This window comes from Periplaneta americana, chromosome 12 (assembly GCF_040183065.1).
Source record: "Periplaneta americana isolate PAMFEO1 chromosome 12, P.americana_PAMFEO1_priV1, whole genome shotgun sequence".
NCBI lineage: Eukaryota > Metazoa > Arthropoda > Insecta > Blattodea > Blattidae > Periplaneta > Periplaneta americana.
The window spans coordinates 66,252,209-66,272,044 of record NC_091128.1 but is presented as its reverse complement, the minus strand read 5'-3'; the positions used below and the strand labels follow the sequence as shown (position 1 = coordinate 66,272,044).

Genomic DNA, 19,836 nt, shown 5'->3' with positions numbered 1-19,836 from the left:
GTTTTTAGACACGATATTCCAGGCATTCTGAACATACATACATAAGTGTTCTGTCCATGGGCACGTCTTCCATTGCAAACCCAGCAATCTCCAATCTTTCCTATTTTCTGCCTTCCTCTTAGTCTCCGCATATGATCCACATATCCTAATGTCGTCTATTATTCTTTTCAACCAGAGACCCAACCAATTTCTTTTTCTCTTTCTAATCAGTTTCAGCATCATTCTTTCTTCACTCACTTTTTCAAACATAATTTTATTTCTTATTCTATCTGTCCACTTCACACGCACCGTTCTTCTCCACATCCACATTTCAAATGCTTCAATTCGTTTCTCTTCATTTCGTCGTAATGTCCATGTTCCTTCCCCATACAATGCCACACTCCACACAAAGCACTTCACTAGTCTCTTCCTTAGTTCTTTTTCCAGAGGTCCGCAGAAGATCCTACTTCTTCTATTAAAAGCTTCCTTTGTTCATGTTTGCAGTTTTTCTTGGGAAGGATAGGCATAAATGCGGTAACATCCCGTTGCTTTTCGCACACCACTATCTCTTTCGCATCTTATTAAATTCCAGGGGGCCCAAGCGTGGATGTGAGGAGAGTGGATTTGACTAATTGGGCCCTCCGGACTTCACCGAAAGTCACGGCAAGGGTTAAATATTAATTCTATCAGGATGTTTGACCCTATCAGAGATCGGGAAATCTCAATTAGCCTTTGCCCCCCGCATCCTGGACTAGCTTCTACGAATCATCAGAAAATCTTAGAGTGTGATTGGGCCAATTTTTCCGAAAATGTTTCCACACTTTTGCCCTCGTAGCTCAGCGGACGAACGTCGGAATTTAGATGTCAACGTCTCAGGTTCAATTCCTCGTTACTCCTTTTCATTTTATTGTGGTTCAAGATAGTATAATGTAATAATACAAAAAGAAAAACTAATAGCAGTATTATGCAACTGGATTTTTCCAAACCTAATATTAAATTTATGTTATTTATATCGCTAAAGAACGATTACAATATAAATAACTTGAATATTATTTATACAGTATCAGTAAAGAACGATAACACAATATAAATGATAAATATCGGTTTGTTTAATTAATATAAGATATTATATAATACGTATTTAATTATCTAAATAAAATAACCTATTTTACAAAGAAAGATGTTTATTTGTGTTATAATAATTACTTACATAAATTACAGATTATTTAGATTGCGAAAGAACAATAACAATATAAATAACTTGAATATTATTTTATAATGCTAATGAAGGAAAACAATATAAATGATAATTTGAATATTATTTATATCGCTAAAGAACGATAACAATATAAAAAACGTGAATATTATTCATATCAGAATTTCACAGATTTATTACAGATGTATTTAAGAAATTGTAGAAGAATAGTAATTAGTAACAGTGTCCTATTTATTCTTCTTGGAGCCAAATTTGTAACTTTTAAAAGTGTGGTTACTATGTTGAAGTGTATGTGTTGCAACGGATGCTTGATTTGTTATATATGTGAGTCAGTTATGGGATGCTTGATGTCGTCGCAATGTCGTAATTATAGTTTGATTGTGTTTGTGTGACTATTGTGTATTAATTTATGATGTATGGTACGGAAAGCTGCATATTTGTGTTATAGAAGTGTTACGTATATGTGTTGTTAATGTTTTTGTATGTTTCAAATTGATAACTGATATTTGTTTTGCAATCGCAATGCCTAATTTACGGATTGTTTATGTTTTGTTTACATCGCGTAAGCTAATTTAATTTTCTTTTCTATTTCTCTTTATGCTTATGTTTTTTGTGTATAAAACTATAGCCCTAACATACATATGTGAAATAGGGCTAACCCCCATTGGAGATACTGCAGCTACAATAGTAATAATTATTATTCATATCGTTATAAAACGATAACAGAATACAAATGATGACTTGAATTTTATTCATATCTCTAAAGAACGATAACAAAATATAAATAACGTGATATCTATCAAGAACGATAACTGGATATAAATGATAATTTGAATATCATTTACATCGCTAAAGAACGATTAAAAAATAAAATGAAAACTTGAAGCAGGCGCGAACCCAGAACCTTTGAATCATTAAACAAGCACTCTACCGCTGGTCTGCGAGGAGCAGATATGGAACACTTTCATAGTTCGGGAACTGCTTGTACAAGCACATGCATCGTGTAACATCGCCGCGACCCGAAGTGGACTTTGAAAATATTCGCTGTTCACGAGTGCAGCCACTTTTTTTTTTTTTTTTGACAGCTGTACATGGTCTGTGGATAATCTTCGGGGCTTCTACCGCGTTGTCTTGGTGTTGGTGGCTGACGTTTCGACCGTTTTGTTGTGGTCATCTTCTTAATCCAACTGCTCTGAAGATGACCACAACAAAGCGGTCGAAATGTCAGCCACCAACACCAAGACAACGCGGTAGAAGCCCCGAAGATTATTCACAGACCATCATCTAGTTTTAGTTGAAAGTAGTTCCAGTTTGTAGTACCTTCGATAAGTCGATTGAGAGGAGGGCGAAGATAGGGTTGTCGTCAAATGAACTCAGAACAGGAAAATGATCGGAGTCCATTTCATGTAAACACGCATGTTTGAGGTGTTCTAAATATATTTGTGCAGACATATGTCTAATATATCGGGTAATATGTTAGGACGATAGTATGTGAATTCAGTCATCTACATAGCATAGTTAGTAGACGTCTTCAATTAGATATGTTTACACGTCATCCCCATATTTGATCTTTACTAATATTCCCTAAAAGTATTGTTGGTGTAGCATCAGAAAAATGATTAGCAACATCTTGAGAATAGAAGCGTACTTTTAGTGGTTAATATGTCAAAATTATAGTAAGTTGAGGAAGATAATGTGAATATACTGTAAGTTTTATTCAATAATGTGTGACTTTTAATTCTAATTTTAATCACACGCCCGTCAACAATGGGTATTCCACTCAACACAGCAACACAGTAATCGTTATTGCACTCGACCGAACGACAATGACAATAAAATTCACGTGTATTATTGAGAACAACAATGTACTCCTAATTCCAACTAATGATCACAAAACACTATGTACAAAACAACGCTGTCAGTTCTCAGTCCACAGTTCGTTCGCTTGGACGCTGCCACAGTTGCGGACCTACTCAAATTCACTGCACGTCGAACTCAGGTTCATCTCGCTCCAAGTCCCGAAGACTAGCTAGATCTCTCACAGCTGACTAACTCACTGACTTACTCATTCGCCCTTTTTATTAAATCACACGTTCTCGAATCTTCGGTTCGCGTGGCTTTGCGAAACTTCCAGAGAGATACGTTTTTAGATGTTCCCCCCTGCTCCCTCTGCTCCGCGTCACGCCGCACCTGCACTCGCACTAGATGCGTGCGCATCTTCCCCGTCGCGACCAGGTCTTCCAAAGTGGCGCCACAATACCTTAATTGCACAGGCTTTAAAACAATTCAGTTCTGGCAGAATTATTGAGTGATGCTGTATAGTTTTCCCAATTATAATTGCCACACCGCCAGAGACTTCGGGAGCTACACGATCAGTTCTATACATATTGTAACCGGGAACTAAGAACTTCTCTGGGTGAATAAGATGAGTTTCAGTAAAACACGCTACAGCTACATTATGTCGAGAGAGAAATTCTAAGAAGGCTCCTCGCTTAACTTTGATTCCATTTGCGTTCAGAGAACGTTTTATTGGCATTAATATTCATTATTTAGAAGGTCTGTGACAAGTTGGGAGAGGAACGCTTTAATCATTGATAGATATGGTTTGAGGCAAGTTATCACAAATTGAATTAAGTTTCCAATAACATCTGTAGCAGGAGAGGTATCTTGAATTAAAGTATTGGTGACATTTGTTTTAATGGGTACAGAGTGTGGACAAAGAAAGTAAAGATGGCGAGGCAGAAGGAGAATTTGCTGTAAAATTAGGAAAGTTTTGCAAATTTAAGTTTGGCGTTGATGTTGAGATGTTTTGCTGTGGAGGATTTGATCAGACTTATTCTGTAAGCCAAGATAATAACTACAACCCTTAAAATTTGCACACTTAGTACTCATCCATAGTTTATACATAATGATAGTTCGGCTTCTCTAGTTTAGTGCATTCAGAAAAGTGATGATTTTGAGGACACTTCACACAGCGTGGTGTGAGATGGCAAAAAGATTTTAGTGTGACCATAAAGCTGACGTCTCGTATACGGAGGAATGTTTCGAGGTTTTCGGCGATATTCTGCACCAATGAGAGCATGTTGAATTTGTTTTCTATCAAAAATCTTCTTACCTTATTCACTGTTCTCCAATTCCACTGTGCAGAGCGGCATAGGTTCTCTGTCTCTATAGAAAAGCCTAGTAACTTTAATAATAGGCAGGTTGAGATATTTAAATTGCATCTACAGGATGCGTCAGAAAGAACGGATGGATTTCAAACTATCGAAACGCAGCGAGGGGAGGGATAGAGTGAAGGGGACCACGACTGTTGGGTCAGCGAGAGAATGCAGTTTCAGTTGAGAACATGGTGTTGGTCTGGTGTACAACGTGCTTTCATCGCAGAGACATGTTTGAAAAATGAAGAGTCTGTGATCGCCACTCAGGACTCATTTCGACATCGGACGTCACACTAGGATTCCAACTCGGAATACAATTTTGCGGTGGGTGGCTTCATTTCGTACCACAGTTCAACATTAAAGAAGAAATCACCTGGACGACCACGGAGCGCGTGTACAATTGCAAATGTGGAGACAGAGAGTAGGTTGTCCTGCCACCTCAACGATCAGCCCGCAAACATGCTATTGCACTGAAATCGTCCGAGGTTACGGTAAGATCTCGCGCTCTGCGAGTTCTTTCTTTGGGACCATTTGAAGGCGTAAGTAACCACATACACTGGACGAACTGAAGACGGCAATTCGTGAAGAAATCGCCGCAATCCCACCACCTATGACTGTGAAAGTGACGGCGAACTTCAGAAAACCCCTCGATGCCTGTATCGAAAGCCTAGGACATTATATGGATGATGTTGTATACCATAAATAAACTGCATGTATTGGTGAATCTTTTGATAACAATAAATTTTTGATTTGATGAATCCTTACAATTTTCTTGTCCTTTGAAATCCATCCGTTCTTTCTGACGCATCCTATATTAGAAAATGAGAAACATTGCATAAAACGACTTCTAGTCTCTTGGTATCTGGATTATGAATAGTATAAGTGATCTATGATTCTTCTAAAAATTTTTTAACCAAACGAAAGTGAGCAGCAGCAGTAGTGTTAATTTTTAGGACTTTGTTCTATTGTGTGGAATATTCATTGAAAACAATGAAATTTATATCGCATGTTATCTGCTGGTAGTTTTTTTTTACTTCGTGGAGAAATATTGGCGGTACTCTGGTATTTAGAATTTATTTTAGAAGCTGAAATTGTTTGTTTTTATTTGGTGTGAAAAACCTTAATTACAAGAATTATTTTCAGTTATTTCTTCATATGGTCGTTTTCTGACTAATTTTAAAACCTGTATCTTGGAAAGTGATTTACAAGAGTTAACTGGAGGGTCTTGATTTGGGAAGGATAATATATTGGCATTCGTCTTGTTGAACTGATTGCATATTGAAGACTACGCAATAATGCCTTCTCTTATTTTATGATACAAAACAAAACATTATCTGTTTTTCAGTTAACCAAATTATGCGTATTTACGTTATTATTATTATTATTATTATTATTATTATTATTATTATTATTATTATTATTATTTTAGTTGAGTAAAAAAAATATTCCCATTATTTACACACTTTCTTCAGCAGTCAATAATACAAATAAAGTTTAAATTCACTTACGAATTTTACTGGATGCAGTTATAAGCACATAAATATTAGTAGCAGTAGTAGTAGTAGTAGTAGCAGTAATAATAATAATAATAATAATAATAATAATAATAATAATAATAATAATAATATCACCATTGAGCACAAACTTACTAGTTTTATGACCCACTCTATTCTCCGTGTGGTTATTAATTGAGAATTGATGGAATTCTGATGTAGGAAACGAGAATTTCCAGGACATAGATGACCTAATCCCCGCTTTTGTTCATCATGAATTTCAATTAGAGTAGCTGGAATTTGAATATGGGTGTATGGCATTAAAAACCGATGTTCTAGGCAGCCTTCTTACGATACAGTCACATCACAGTCTAGTATATACAGTCACGAAGCTCAATACGCACCGTAGGAAATAAGCATCCATAGATAGTTGCTAACCACTAGGGTCGCTACTATCGCCTCATCATATACAATGCGAAATAATACCGGCAGTCTATTGTTCCTAGTACTCTCATCAATCGTGACTGTATATACTAGACTGTGGTCACATGATGAGTGGCAGGCTACTTAGAATTTGAGGGAAGATTTTATAGCAGTTACATTTCGTTATGTTTTGTAGTTGAATATCAATCTTACTTTTAAGAATATTTTAGTTATTCATCCTAAATTACACTCTTTTAACACTTATATAAGCCTAAAACTGATTAACTTTTAATTAATTTTTTTTGTTCTTAATATGTAATAAGTTCATTATTGCAATGAAAATATGTGATAAATTAAAGAATTTTTCTTATGAATCTCTTGCTTCAGGATATAATGTGGTCTTTTCTGCTCTTTTTTTAAGATGCGGTGTTTATGCACGCTTGTCTTTTGTGTGTTCCTCGCTTCATTCCCTGTTGAGCAAATACAAGCGGCGAGGATATTGGCACTTATGAGCTTCAATGGAAAAAGTCATTACACCATGATCCAAACTTTGCTCAAAGCTCTTGCATCCCGTGGACATGACATCACCATGGTCGGACATTATCCTCTCAAGACGCCGGTTGCCAACTACACCGACATAAGTCTTCGAGGATCGTTACCTTCAGAAATAGAGCAAATTTCTGTGAGAGAAGTTTCTGATCTAGGCTATTTTAAAGTGCTATACATGTTTTGGCAATACCAAGTAGAAATGTGTAGCAAAGTTTATGAATCCCCAAACTTACAGAAACTTATTGCGAGCGACATTCAGTTTGATCTCATCATAACTCACCTTTTTGGAGCAGACTGTTTCCTTGGCTTCTCACATCTCTTCAAAGCTCCAGTGATAAGTATTGTAACGAGTGTATCTTTGCCATGGGGAGCCGATCGTATAGGTAACGTCGATCATCCGGCGTATATTCCCAATTACTTTCTGCCGTTCTCTGACCGTATGAGTTTCTGGCAAAGACTTGTCAATACTGTATTCATTGAAGCTGCCAAACTTGGGCATTACATTTTAACAGAATTAATAACCGAAGAACTGACACGAAAACATCTAGGACCTGACGTACCTTCACTATCCGAGATCAAGAGGAACACAAGCCTTGTGTTAGTGAATAGCCATTTTTCTCTTAACACCCCCAGACCTACAGTTCCGGCTTTTGTGGAAGTGGGCGGACTACATATACAAAGTAACGGAAACTTATCTACAGTAAGTATTGTATAGTACGGAAATATGATTATTATTAACCCAGTAAACTGTATATACCTAAAAAGTATAGTACTAGATTATTTCCTAAACTCAAAAGTGCATGTGTCATTGCGTAATAAAATTAGAAGTAATCACAAATAAAAAGAGATTTTATGTGTGTCAAATAATACGTTAAATATGTCTGAAAATAACGAGAAAAAAGTTAATTCTGCTTCTCACCATTCGTGAGCTGCCGTAAGGGACAACGAATACTAAAGCATGTAAATGTTCATTGAACCATTGATTTTGTTTTGACAAATGAAACTCCTACAAATACATTTTTAAATTAGTAGAGATATGCCTAGTTTTAGAGAGAGACAGAGAGAGATAATTACTTTATCACGAAAAGTAAAGAGTGCTAATGAACTTAGTTTCATTTCGAATGTAGGTAATGGTTTAGTAGAGCAATTGATCCCTTCAATACAGCTAGATTGCAATCGGAATAATAAATGTAGGTAATCCAATCTTCTTAAATAATGCAGCTAGTTTACAATCGAAGTAATAGATGTAATGTAAGCCTCTTAAACACATCTTTCATGAGGAGAGTAGCGGTACCTCTTGCTCCAACCAGTAGTTCGATTCCTTCAATCTCTTTTAGCCGGTAGTTTTGGAGGTAATAAGGAATGGAGGGATTGTAGATATTCTTTTTTTATCCACTTCTGCCGGCAGTTCCTCATTCGTTTCTAAATGCACAGTTGGATCAATTATGAATGCAGATCTTGTAGATTCCTTGAAAGCTATTATATCTATGCGTTGTGTGCTGCCAGTGATGGAGAGACAATGTAAGTTACTTCTTCAAAGGTGTTGTAATCGGCATCTTTAAGGACAGTAGCTATAATTGATCGTACTTGGTGATGTCTAGCATTTCGCAGAACTTTGCCTTGCGGACAGGATCCCAGAACGTGTGCAAGAGTTTCAACCTCGTTGTGGCAATGCCTCCAAAGTTTGTTCTGAGATCTTTCCGGCACAGCACGTAATGCAACATTTCCAATCATTTTAATTTCATCGCGCCTTTCAGTGTTGTAGAGTCATTCATGTTTGCAAATCCATTTGTTTGCAACAGGATAGTGTTTAAACAAAACTACGACTTTCCCTTTCTGTGATGACGATATCGAATATCAAATTCTCTGTTTCTCAGAAGGTTACGAATCTTTGTAGCATTAAAAAAATGTTCATTCTTGTGAAATAAGGCATCTTCTGAAATAATGTTCAGGAATTGCTCACATTTAATGCTCTCTATATGAACTGACTTGTTTGTATGACATATGGATTTTGAGATTTGTGTAAATATCGAAGGACATTAATTTGTTGTAATAGTGTTTCCCATTTTGTTCGAAAAATTCTTAGTTCTTTCTTTATACTTCCTTGGACTATAGACCATTGTATCAGGGATGTCTATAGGCAGGTTGAGTACCTCTTTCAGTGCATCGTCCAAGAACTTTTTGGTATAAGTTCAGAAGGGATGGTTTGAAATTAATATATCAATGAAGAGCAGATGGAGGTATGTCTGCATGAAGGAAAGGTGAGGAGGTAAGAGATTCAAGTTTATTATTTACATCTTTCAATGTTTACTGAGGATTGAAAACAATTTCTTCAGAGAAGTTCACTCCCAGATAGCGAATTAAGTCGTTTGTAGCAATAGATTTAATTTCAAAACCAGAATATATACTGACATTGTGTCCGACAAGCTTACCTTTCGAAATATTAATAATTACGGATATATTACGATTTCATTTTAGTCCAACATCTGTAAATCTTTGAAAACAATTCTTTTCTATTAAATGGCGAAAAATCCATTTTTACCAATAATTACAGTATCTTCGACAACAGTTAATGGAGGCAGTCCTGGTAAAAGTTCAAATCTAAAAGTTGATATATATTTTGTTCGCATAACTATTTTAAAATATGATCTGTTGCTAACTTATATAAAGCTGGCGACAGAAAAGATACTTACATGACTTCTTTCTTTAGAACAATTGGCTTAGTTTTTGTGTGACCTAATTCAAATCGTGTTGTGTTTCCCTTCTATAGAGCTGCCGCAAGTTGGGCCCAGGACAGCATAATTAGTGAAGGTGTAATACGGTCAGATCTACGGGCGTTGCAATTAAATCGAACACATGCATTATGAACACTTGTAGTCTGTCTGTCAGTCTCATGTTAAGGTCAGTGTAGAGAGGATCACAGTAATCAAAATGAGGCATCAAGAGCGACTGCACTATATTCTTCTTGAGAACCAACGGAAGGAAATTTCGAATTCTTTTTAGTATGTGAATTTTCATAAAAATAAAAATTATTTTACATGTGCGTGTGATTTGAGTATTCCAACTTACGTTTTTGTCCATATAAATTCCTAGATTTTTTACTCTTCACTGTAAGGGTAATAGTTTCATTCATTTTAATAGGAGATAAGTCACCTCTATTTAATTTACTTAAAAGTCGTTGATGTCCCTTCATAATTGCCTGTGATTTCTCTGAGTTCAATTTCAGTCCGAATTTTTTCATCCATGAAATAATTGTCATTATTTACTTCATACATTGCGTAATTTAGTGCCGCTGTAGGTGCAGAGATATATTTTTGTAAGTCGTCAGCAAATATATATCTACAGTGTTTAATATATTGTGATATGTCATTTATGTAGATCGTAAAAAGTAGAGGTCCAAGAACTGAACCCTGTGGTACACCGTCACCCACAGTACGCCAGGAAGAAAAACGATCACAGACCCGCACACAATATTGGCGTACTTGGGGGTAGGAGATAAACCACGATACTGAATTTTCTGATAGATTAAAGACTCGGAGCTTGCATAGTAACAGATTTATATCAACTGAGTCAAAGTTTTGCTGAAGTCAAGAAGTGTCAAAATGGTCAATTTTTGTTTGTCGGAGGCTTCCCGTACGTCTTCCGTAACTTTAAGTAATGCTGTATTTGTGCTATGTCTAGTTCTGAAGCCTGTCTGATACTCGTCAAGTAAATTGTGTTCGTTCAAGAAGTCCATCATGACGAATCGCAGAAAAACGGATTATGTTTTGTCATGTCTTTGGGGAAATGTTCGTCATGGATCCTCAACTAAGAAATAATCTAATTTGGAGCGATAAGTCAACGTTTCATTTATCAGGACGAATGAAGAAATGGAACTTTCGCATTTGGGGACAGGAAAAGCCTGAAATCAGAGAGCATGACAGAAACAGCCAGAAGGTAAATGTGTTGTGTCTCCTGATCGCAAAATTTTTTATCGGTCCTTTCATTTTTCCGAACAATTCAATTTCCGGCGTGGATTACTATGACATGCTGACACTGTTTGTGCTTCCAGAGTTGAACAGAATGAACATATTGACTCCTGGAACACATTTCCAATTAGATGTAGCTCCTCCCAATTATTCATGTGATGTTCGAGCCTTGCTAGGCGAAGTATTTCCAGGCAGGTGGATTGGTCGCACAGGCCCAATGTGTTGGGCTTCCGCGATCACCTGATTTGACTCCCCTGGACTTCTTTTTTGGGGATTCATCAAGGATTCTTTCTCTTGAGGATGAACATCATTTCAAAAAAATCTAAAGTAGTTAATTTTTCGATAGACTCGTTACTTATGAAAGATCCTGTATATCTCATTTATAGATTCAAATTCAATTTCACTCAGTTTAGATACAATGTGCAGTTGAAACCACCGATTCTGGCGAATGACCTTGCTGACAGTGCCAATTGACGAGCTATTTGTTGTACTTCATGAATGAGTTGGCGATAACGTTTTCCTCCACTAGTATCATTGTTATAAAACATAAAAATGAACCACAGTACAGTCCGAGTGGATAATTTGTAGCGTGCCGCAAGCGACTTTCGTTCGCAATGATTTTACAGTACGTCTCCTACAATTTTCAAATTAAAATATTAAGAACATCGCATAGCCAGAGTGAAAAAATTATGCTAATATTTATAACTTAATGAAGCGAGAACTGTGTGCCAAATATTCATAACAAACACTCAGAACGTACAAGAACGAGTTGCGGAAGTGACAGGAATCTTCGAGCGTCTGATTTCAAGAATGTTAAACCGAAAGAGACACAGAAATAAGATCATTCGACATATCAGGCAAGAAACCTCATGTTCCAAAAGGATTAATGAATATATATTAATAACTTATGGGAATGTAATTAATTAATTAATTAAATTCAAGCGTAACATGTTTTTACAAGGAATGGTAATCCTTGGACAATGAGACGGTCTCTGAGCAATAGTTCACGAATAAAGTAGTCGACTCGATTATTGTGTTATTTAGTGTGAGCCTAATAGTTGTCGAGCTTGATGGATGATTTTTTTACCGTGGTAATTCCTACAACTGTCTGTCGCATCTGCTGTTAACTGTTTTGAATCCTTATTTATTAAGACGCCCCCATTATCAACTACGGAACGCATAAAATGTGTAACTTTTTCACCATCTTCACAGTCTGTGTCAGCAATTTCGCTTATTTCCCAAATAAAGGGCCAGGATTTGAAGTTCCCTTTTCGTTTTTTGTCTCCTAAACTTCATCACCACTAGGAAGGGGACGAGTGAAAAATTGATAATATTTGGTAACATAATATATTTTTAATGTTTTTAATAGAAAATGAAGCTATGATGCCTACTTTACACTCTGACGAAATTTTAAAATCCTACGGCGGTTGTGTCTTAATTACACCATCTTAAAAAGGCGGCGGTCATTAAGTTTAAAATGCATACAAACTTTGAAACGCATTTCCCCGTACTTTTTTGCCCACTTCTGCATTCATATTGCTAAGAATTCTACACATTTTATCCTAGGACACTGACATTTTTACTGCATGTTCTTTAGAGTATACTTAACAAAGTTATGTTCGCATTTTTTAAAAAAAGAAAATAGTTTTTGAATAAAAATAAAATGTTTCTTTGCGTTCTGTAAATAAAAATTTGAATAGCAACAACTTTATTTTTTTCTCTTACGTTTACAAGGTAAAACTACAAAAATGTGAGAACATAGCAAAGATATTGTAAAAAAAAAAACAGACATGATGCTTAAAATTTGGGGAGATGAAAAATTTCGAAAATATGCTATTTATTATTATCATTATCATTGTCATTATTGTTGTATTTTATTTTTAATTTCAAACGATGAAAGAGTAATAGAACGGAGAAAAATTCTCTCCGGCGCAGGGATTTGAACTCGGGTTTTCAGCTCTACGTGCTGATGCTTTATCCACTAAGCCACACCGGATACCACCCCGGCGTCGGACAGAATCGTCTCAGTTTTAAGTTCCAACTCTTGGGTTCCCTCTAGTGGCCGCCCTCTGCACTACGTCATAGATGTCTATGAACGAAGGACTAAAGTCCACACACATGTGCTGAGGTGCACTCGTTATGAGTGACTAGTTGGCCGGGATCCGACAGAATAAGCGCCGTCTCCATTCCATTACTCTTTCATCGTATGATGACGCAGAATATCTGCATAGAAATATCATATGTACTTCGGTACATTAAGATAATATATATGATATGCATAAATCACTTGTGATTTAAGACGGCGCTTATTCCGTCACATCCCGGCCAATTAGTCACTCATAACGAGTGCACCTCAGCACATGTGTGTGGACTTTAGTCCTTCGTTCATAGACATCTATGGCGTAGTGCAGAGGGCGGCCACTAGAGGGAACTCAAGAGTTGGAACTTAAAAGTGAGACGATTCTGTCCGACGCCGGGGTGGTATCCGGTGTGGCTTAGTGGATAAAGCATCAGCACGTAGAGCTGAAAACCCGGGTTCAAATCCCGGCGCCGGAGAGAATTTTTCTCCGTTCCATTACTCTTTCATCGTATGATGACGCAGAATATTTGCATGGAAATATCATATGTACTTCGGTACATTAAAATAATATATATTTAATTTCAAAGTTTATTAAAGACTAGTATGCAGTATTTAATGAAACTTTTAATATAAATACAACCTATTTTTGTCCCACTACATCACTTTAGGGATAAATTCGGACAAAATAATACCATATCCGTATTCTGTGAACCCAAAGATTCCCAGATATCGACTTTCGTCGAGATCGGACGACATGTAGAGAGTAACCTTCATTTTACATTTTAAGTCTCTACGTCGGCTAGTTCAAAATAATCGAGTGAATTTTTAAAAAAGTCAACTCCTTTCTCTCTCTCCTCTCTGCTCCGTTAGGGAATAAAAATACCCTCAAAAATTATTTGAAGGGAGTACATGGCGTTGAATTTTTTATGTTCCTTATGCGTTTTAGAAACAATTCTGAGAGATGAGATGAATAGTCTAACGATTAGATTAAGCCAATTTTATAAAGTAGCTTTTGTTTCAAATTTAAAGGCTGCATGTCTGCTGGTTCAAAAAATAAATCAGTACACTATAATTATTTCGATCATTACTATCTGCCATTTCCCATCCCTTATTATTCGTATGTCATAAAACTCCGTCTTATCTTTTGACTTAGGATTAATAGGAACCTACACACAGGGTTTAAGTAGATTTAAAGTGATTAGTCAGTTAATCTATTATACAATAGTTTTTTTGCTTTATTGCAACGAAGAAAAGATTATGCAGCGGGGACTGAAATTATCTCGAAAACGGTGTGCCGGGAACTGGTCCCATTTCATATGCATGCATACATAATCATAACTACTGTAATATTTGCTTAGTTTTTGGAGATGACCGTCCACAGTCCACTAGAATACTCGGGCCTGAATGATGTACTCCCATTCCACACCTGTGGAATAACGGTTAGCACGTCTGGCCTCGAAACCAGGTAGCCCGGGTTCGATTTCCGGTCGGGGCAATTTACCTGCTTGAGGTTTTTTCCGGGATTTTCCCTCAACCCATTACGAGCAAATGCTGGGTAACTATCGGTGCTGGACCCCGGACTCATTTCACCGGCATTATCACCTTCATTTCACTCAGACGCTAAATAACCTAAGCTGTTGATAAAGCGTCGTAAAATAACCTACTTAAAAAAATACGACAGAGATAACCGATCTTGCAGCGGTGAGTAACTCGCCCTCGTGTTCAGATTAAGAAAATCCATCTGCCGAAATCGCTGGCGTCCACATACTTACGTATATTAGTTTAGGTTATTTGCACTCTGAAACCTCACCATACTATAACATTTCAATGGGCCCACACTACACTTTATCACTTCACTATACCGCATTTGTCGATGTTAAACTATAAACTACACTACATGCCACTTCACTACACTTAGATTTCAGTCTTGATGCAACTTCATCATTTATGTAGTTCTTAACCAATAGGCTAATATGTATAATGAAATATTCTGTTTATCACCTAGGCTAGTTTTTTTTTTAAGTATTTAATATTTATTTATTTATTCGAATACATGAACATAGGAGTGATTATAGATTCATTTTACTTTTGGCTTTCCAGTATCTGCTAGTTATGGTGTTTTTTCGACAAAGTAGGACAGAGCATCAGATAGTTTTTGTCACAGATTTCTTGTTGGTCACACAATAGGCATACAGGGCTTGGTGCAATTCCGAAGCGATGCAGATGATGTAGTAGGTATTCACGACCTGTGAGGAGACGCCATTTTGCAATAGGTACATCCCCAGGTAATCCAGGATACGGTCTATGCTTTTACGCCACCTTTTACCGAGATTCTTGTAGATAACTGAAGTTGAGAGCTTTGAGTGATGGTTTTACGTAGTGTTGCCAGGTCTCCGGAAATTTCCGGATATCTTCGGAATTTTTTAACTTCCCGGAAAAATAGGAAATAAAGTTGTAATCTCCGGATTTTCTAATGTAGAAAATTATTTACTTTTTAGAAAAACCAATCTCTGGCATACATTAAAATTGGTAGATGAACATCACATGGGTATAGTTAAAGTTTTGTTAATATTTTATAACTTGACTACTAATGCTTCCCTAAATATAAAATATGTAACGAATAAAAACGAACACATCTGGTCTGGAGAAACGTTTCGATTCCGATATGTAGTTGTATTTTTGTAAACGTGCTTTTACATTATTTTTGAGGATATAAACTCTCACTTCTTGAGGTTGTGGGCAAAATCTAGCTCCACCTACGAATTAATTTCAACAAATAAAATCGCAGAAATTCTGGTAGGACTGGGACATGACATATTCGTATAATCCAATCAGAAGTAACCTCTTACAACAATACCTGTATGTAGTACACTAGATTTTTCATTTATAGTAAATCAGTTTCTACCAAAACGTTTCGCGGTTTACTGTTACACGCAGTGCTGTGAAACTCACTTTCTATCAAGTGTTTGTATTTTGACAAATGAGTAGGCGTAATGGTACTCGGTTTATGTTCTAATTATTGGTTTCAGTGATTTTAAAAGTCGTTACTAATGGATTCGAGTTCAGATTCCGACGCTACAGTAATGTCAGAAAGTAAGAGTAAAAGAATAAAATACACATACAGTACAACATATGAGCCGTTCAGAGCAGAAGTGGTGTAAGTCAATTTTGACTTACACCTCTTTTGCTCTGAACGGCTCATATAAATTAGGCTAATGATTCGGTCGTTATTATACAAATTTAAATGACATGAATATATATTTTGCCTGTAAATGTATATACGAAGAACACAGAGATTGAGAGAGAGAGAGAGAGAGGGAGGGAGAGAGAGAGAAAACAAAGAGAAAGTAGGAATTGTATTTTATATATTATTTATTTGAGCCGTTCAGAGCAAAAGTGGTGTAAGTCAGTTTTGACTTACACCTCTTTTGCTCTGAACGGCTCATATAAACTAGGCTAATTATTCGGTCGTTATTATACAAATTTAAATGACATGAATATATATTTTGCCTGTAAATGTATATACGAAGAACACAGAGATTGAGAGAGAGAGAGAGAGAGAGAGAGGGAGGGAGGGAGAGAGAAAACAAAGAGAAAGTAGGAATTGTATTTTGTATATTATTTATTTGAGCCGTTCAGAGCAAAAGTGGTGTAAATCAGTTTTGACTTACACCTCTTTTGCTCTGAACGGCTCATATAAATTAGGCTAATGATTCGGTCGTTATTATACAAATTTAAATGACATGAATATATATTTTGCCTGTAAATGTATATACGAAGAACACAGAGATTGAGAGAGAGAGAGAGAGAGGGAGGGAGAGAGAGAGAAAACAAAGAGAAAGTAGGAATTGTATTTTATATATTATTTATTTGAGCCGTTCAGAGCAAAAGTGGTGTAAGTCAGTTTTGACTTACACCTCTTTTGCTCTGAACGGCTCATATAAACTAGGCTAATGATTCGGTCGTTATTATACAAATTTAAATGACATGAATATATATTTTGCCTGTAAATGTATATACGAAGAACACAGAGATTGAGAGAGAGAGAGAGAGAGAGAGAGAGAGAGAGAGAGAGAGGGAGGGAGGGAGAGAGAAAACAAAGAGAAAGTAGGAATTGTATTTTGTATATTATTTATTTGAGCCGTTCAGAGCAAAAGTGGTGTAAGTCAGTTTTGACTTACACCTCTTTTGCTCTGAACGGCTCATATAAATTAGGCTAATGATTCGGTCGTTATTATACAAATTTAAATGACATGAATATATATTTTGCCTGTAAATGTATATACGAAGAACACAGAGATTGAGAGAGAGAGAGAGAGAGGGAGGGAGAGAGAGAGAAAACAAAGAGAAAGTAGGAATTGTATTTTATATATTATTTATTTGAGCCGTTCAGAGCAAAAGTGGTGTAAGTCAGTTTTGACTTACACCTCTTTTGCTCTGAACGGCTCATATAAACTAGGCTAATGATTCGGTCGTTATTATACAAATTTAAATGACATGAATATATATTTTGCCTGTAAATGTATATACGAAGAACACAGAGATTGAGAGAGAGAGAGAGATAGGGAGGGAGAGAGAGAGAAAACAAAGAGAAAGTAGGAATTGTATTTTGTATATTATTTATTTGAGCCGTTGAGAGCAAAAGTGGTGTAAGTCAAAACTGACTTACACCACTTCTGCTCTGAACGGCTCATATAATACCGAATGGGAGGAAAACCCAGTATTTTGTGGGTGGTTACAGAAAAGCAAGAAAGGACCTTACTATGTTTATTGTTTTGCACGTGATTGTGATTTGAACGTTTCATCAGGGAAAAATGATCTCAAGAAACACGCGACAGGTAAAAAACACCTAAGTAAATGTGCTGGAACTAAAAAACAAATCAAAATTAGTGACATGCCGAGAATTAGTGTCAAAACAAAACTTAATGAAACGGTTAAGGTGAGTGAGATACGTTTTGCAAGTTTTATAAATGTAAATATAGTTCAAGCAGAAGTAAAAAGTGTAACCCCAACAGAATTTGGGTGGCTGTAAGTAGTGAAAAAAGGGGGGATGGGGAACCTATGTTTCCAAAAGTATCGTCCTTAATGTTGTCACTTCTGTGTTTACCACATTCTTCCGCCAGTGTTGAGAGGGAATTTTCAACTATAAATAGAATGAAAACAAAAACCAGAAATCGATTATCAACCAAGACAATTAACGGACTCCGGACTCAAGCATACTGAAAGGTTCACTAACTCAGCATCGTGCTACGATTTTGAAGTTAGCGCCGACTTAACTCGACTCATGAACAGTGACATCTATAAGAAAGCAGAGGAAGAGAAGAGGAAAGAGACTGCTAAGTTAATAAGGAAGGTGGTGACTACTAATCAAATTGGTGAGTAGAAAAATTAAAGTAGAAATGTTTTTATTATAGGTTCATGTATTGTAATAGAAGGTTATAACAACATTTTATGTGATTTTCGAAAGTGCTCCGGAAATTGTGGACAAATCTCCGGATTTTTTCATTACACCTCCGGAAATATTTTTTCAAGACCTGGCAACACTGGACTTTTACGGATAATACTGTGTGAAATGTTGTTGGTTTGTGTTTCATCTGCAGAATTTGACAGCCTTTCTTAGCTAGGGGTCTGTGATCTCATTTCTCTTCACACTGCAGTGTCTCATTCAAGTTTCTCATAGGAAAGTAGAGCTTTCTCCTCCATCGTTGGTTGGAATGTACCATTTTCTGTGAGAAGTCGCATTGTATCAATTGGTGTAATCTTTATTCCACCAGTAATGAGACGGATAGCCTGATTATATACAGTTTCTAATTTGTTCAATTGAGGTTACCAATACTTCTGAACTATATGCCATAAAAGGTTTTATGTATAAGGTATATGTTAGATTGAGGGTCGATCTGGAGCAATCCCATTAAATTCACTTGCAGGAAGTCGTTTCAATGTGTTGGCATCCAACAGTTCGATTAGATATTTTAGTAACTTGATTTTTCCATGTAACTTAAATGTAGGGAGATACAATTACTTACGTAACAATTAAATAATTCAACTTCACAAATAACACTAGACTTAAAATTAAACAAATTATACTTAATTAAGAATAACTTAAGTTCAACGAAGAAGATCGGGCATAGTAACCAAGGTTTTCTGTCTTATTTTACGATATGACGGTTTATGATGTGAATGAAATGCTGAGTATATTATAACGAAACTGCATGGGGAATGACTGCTATGAATGCGTATTTTATTTATTAAATGATTAGAGACTACAAGTAGGCTTAAATTTTAATACTACGATATATATAGACCTATATATTATTAAATATTGGTAAGAAAACACAGAGCTGCTTTGTCACAATGTTATCTCTTTAGTATCTACTGCCACTCTCCAACCTTTACCTCTGAAACTCCAATCTTGCAGTAATTGTAACAAGTAATAATTGTTTTATAAATATTTTTCTTGTTTTGCAGTATTTGGAGGAATACATTAAGGGCGCAAAACATGGCGTAATTTACTTCTGCCTAGGCTCTATTATACAAAGTGACACATTTCCATCAGACAAACTGCAAGCGTTCATTAATGCTTTCTCCAGACTTCCGCAGCGATTTTTGTGGAAAATGACCAATATTACTGGATTACCCGAGAACATTAAGACATCCGAGTGGTTTCCACAGATGGAAATATTGCGTAAGTTAAATCTGAGATGATATTTCTTGTGACAGAAAATAAGTAATAGTTTTCGATTTATGTTTAGTGAATTTTAAAATAACTTCCTCAATTATTATTTGGAAAATTATTGGACACGGTACCATATAAGAGCAGTGGCAAATTGACATTTTGATATATATTCATTGTTTTCATTTTAAAGTGACTCAATAATGATAAATGTAGGCCTATTGTTTTATATAGAGAAGGTAGTTTTCAGACGCTATATTATAACATTATACTAAGTTATGTTATGGTACTGTTTCT

General features: G+C 36.1%; 1 protein-coding gene across 2 annotated transcripts in view; it reads left to right on the top strand.

Annotated features, from left to right (window-relative positions):
- LOC138710504 (UDP-glucosyltransferase 2-like) overlaps positions 1-19,836 on the top strand; it is a 75,817-nt gene that overhangs the window by 23,299 nt on the left and 32,682 nt on the right. For both annotated transcript variants that reach the window (XM_069841449.1, XM_069841448.1), the window contains exons 2-3: positions 6,691-7,518; positions 19,335-19,551. In XM_069841449.1, coding sequence (XP_069697550.1) covers positions 6,691-7,518; positions 19,335-19,551 — 1,045 coding nt within the window. The remainder of the gene's footprint in view (positions 1-6,690; positions 7,519-19,334; positions 19,552-19,836) is intronic.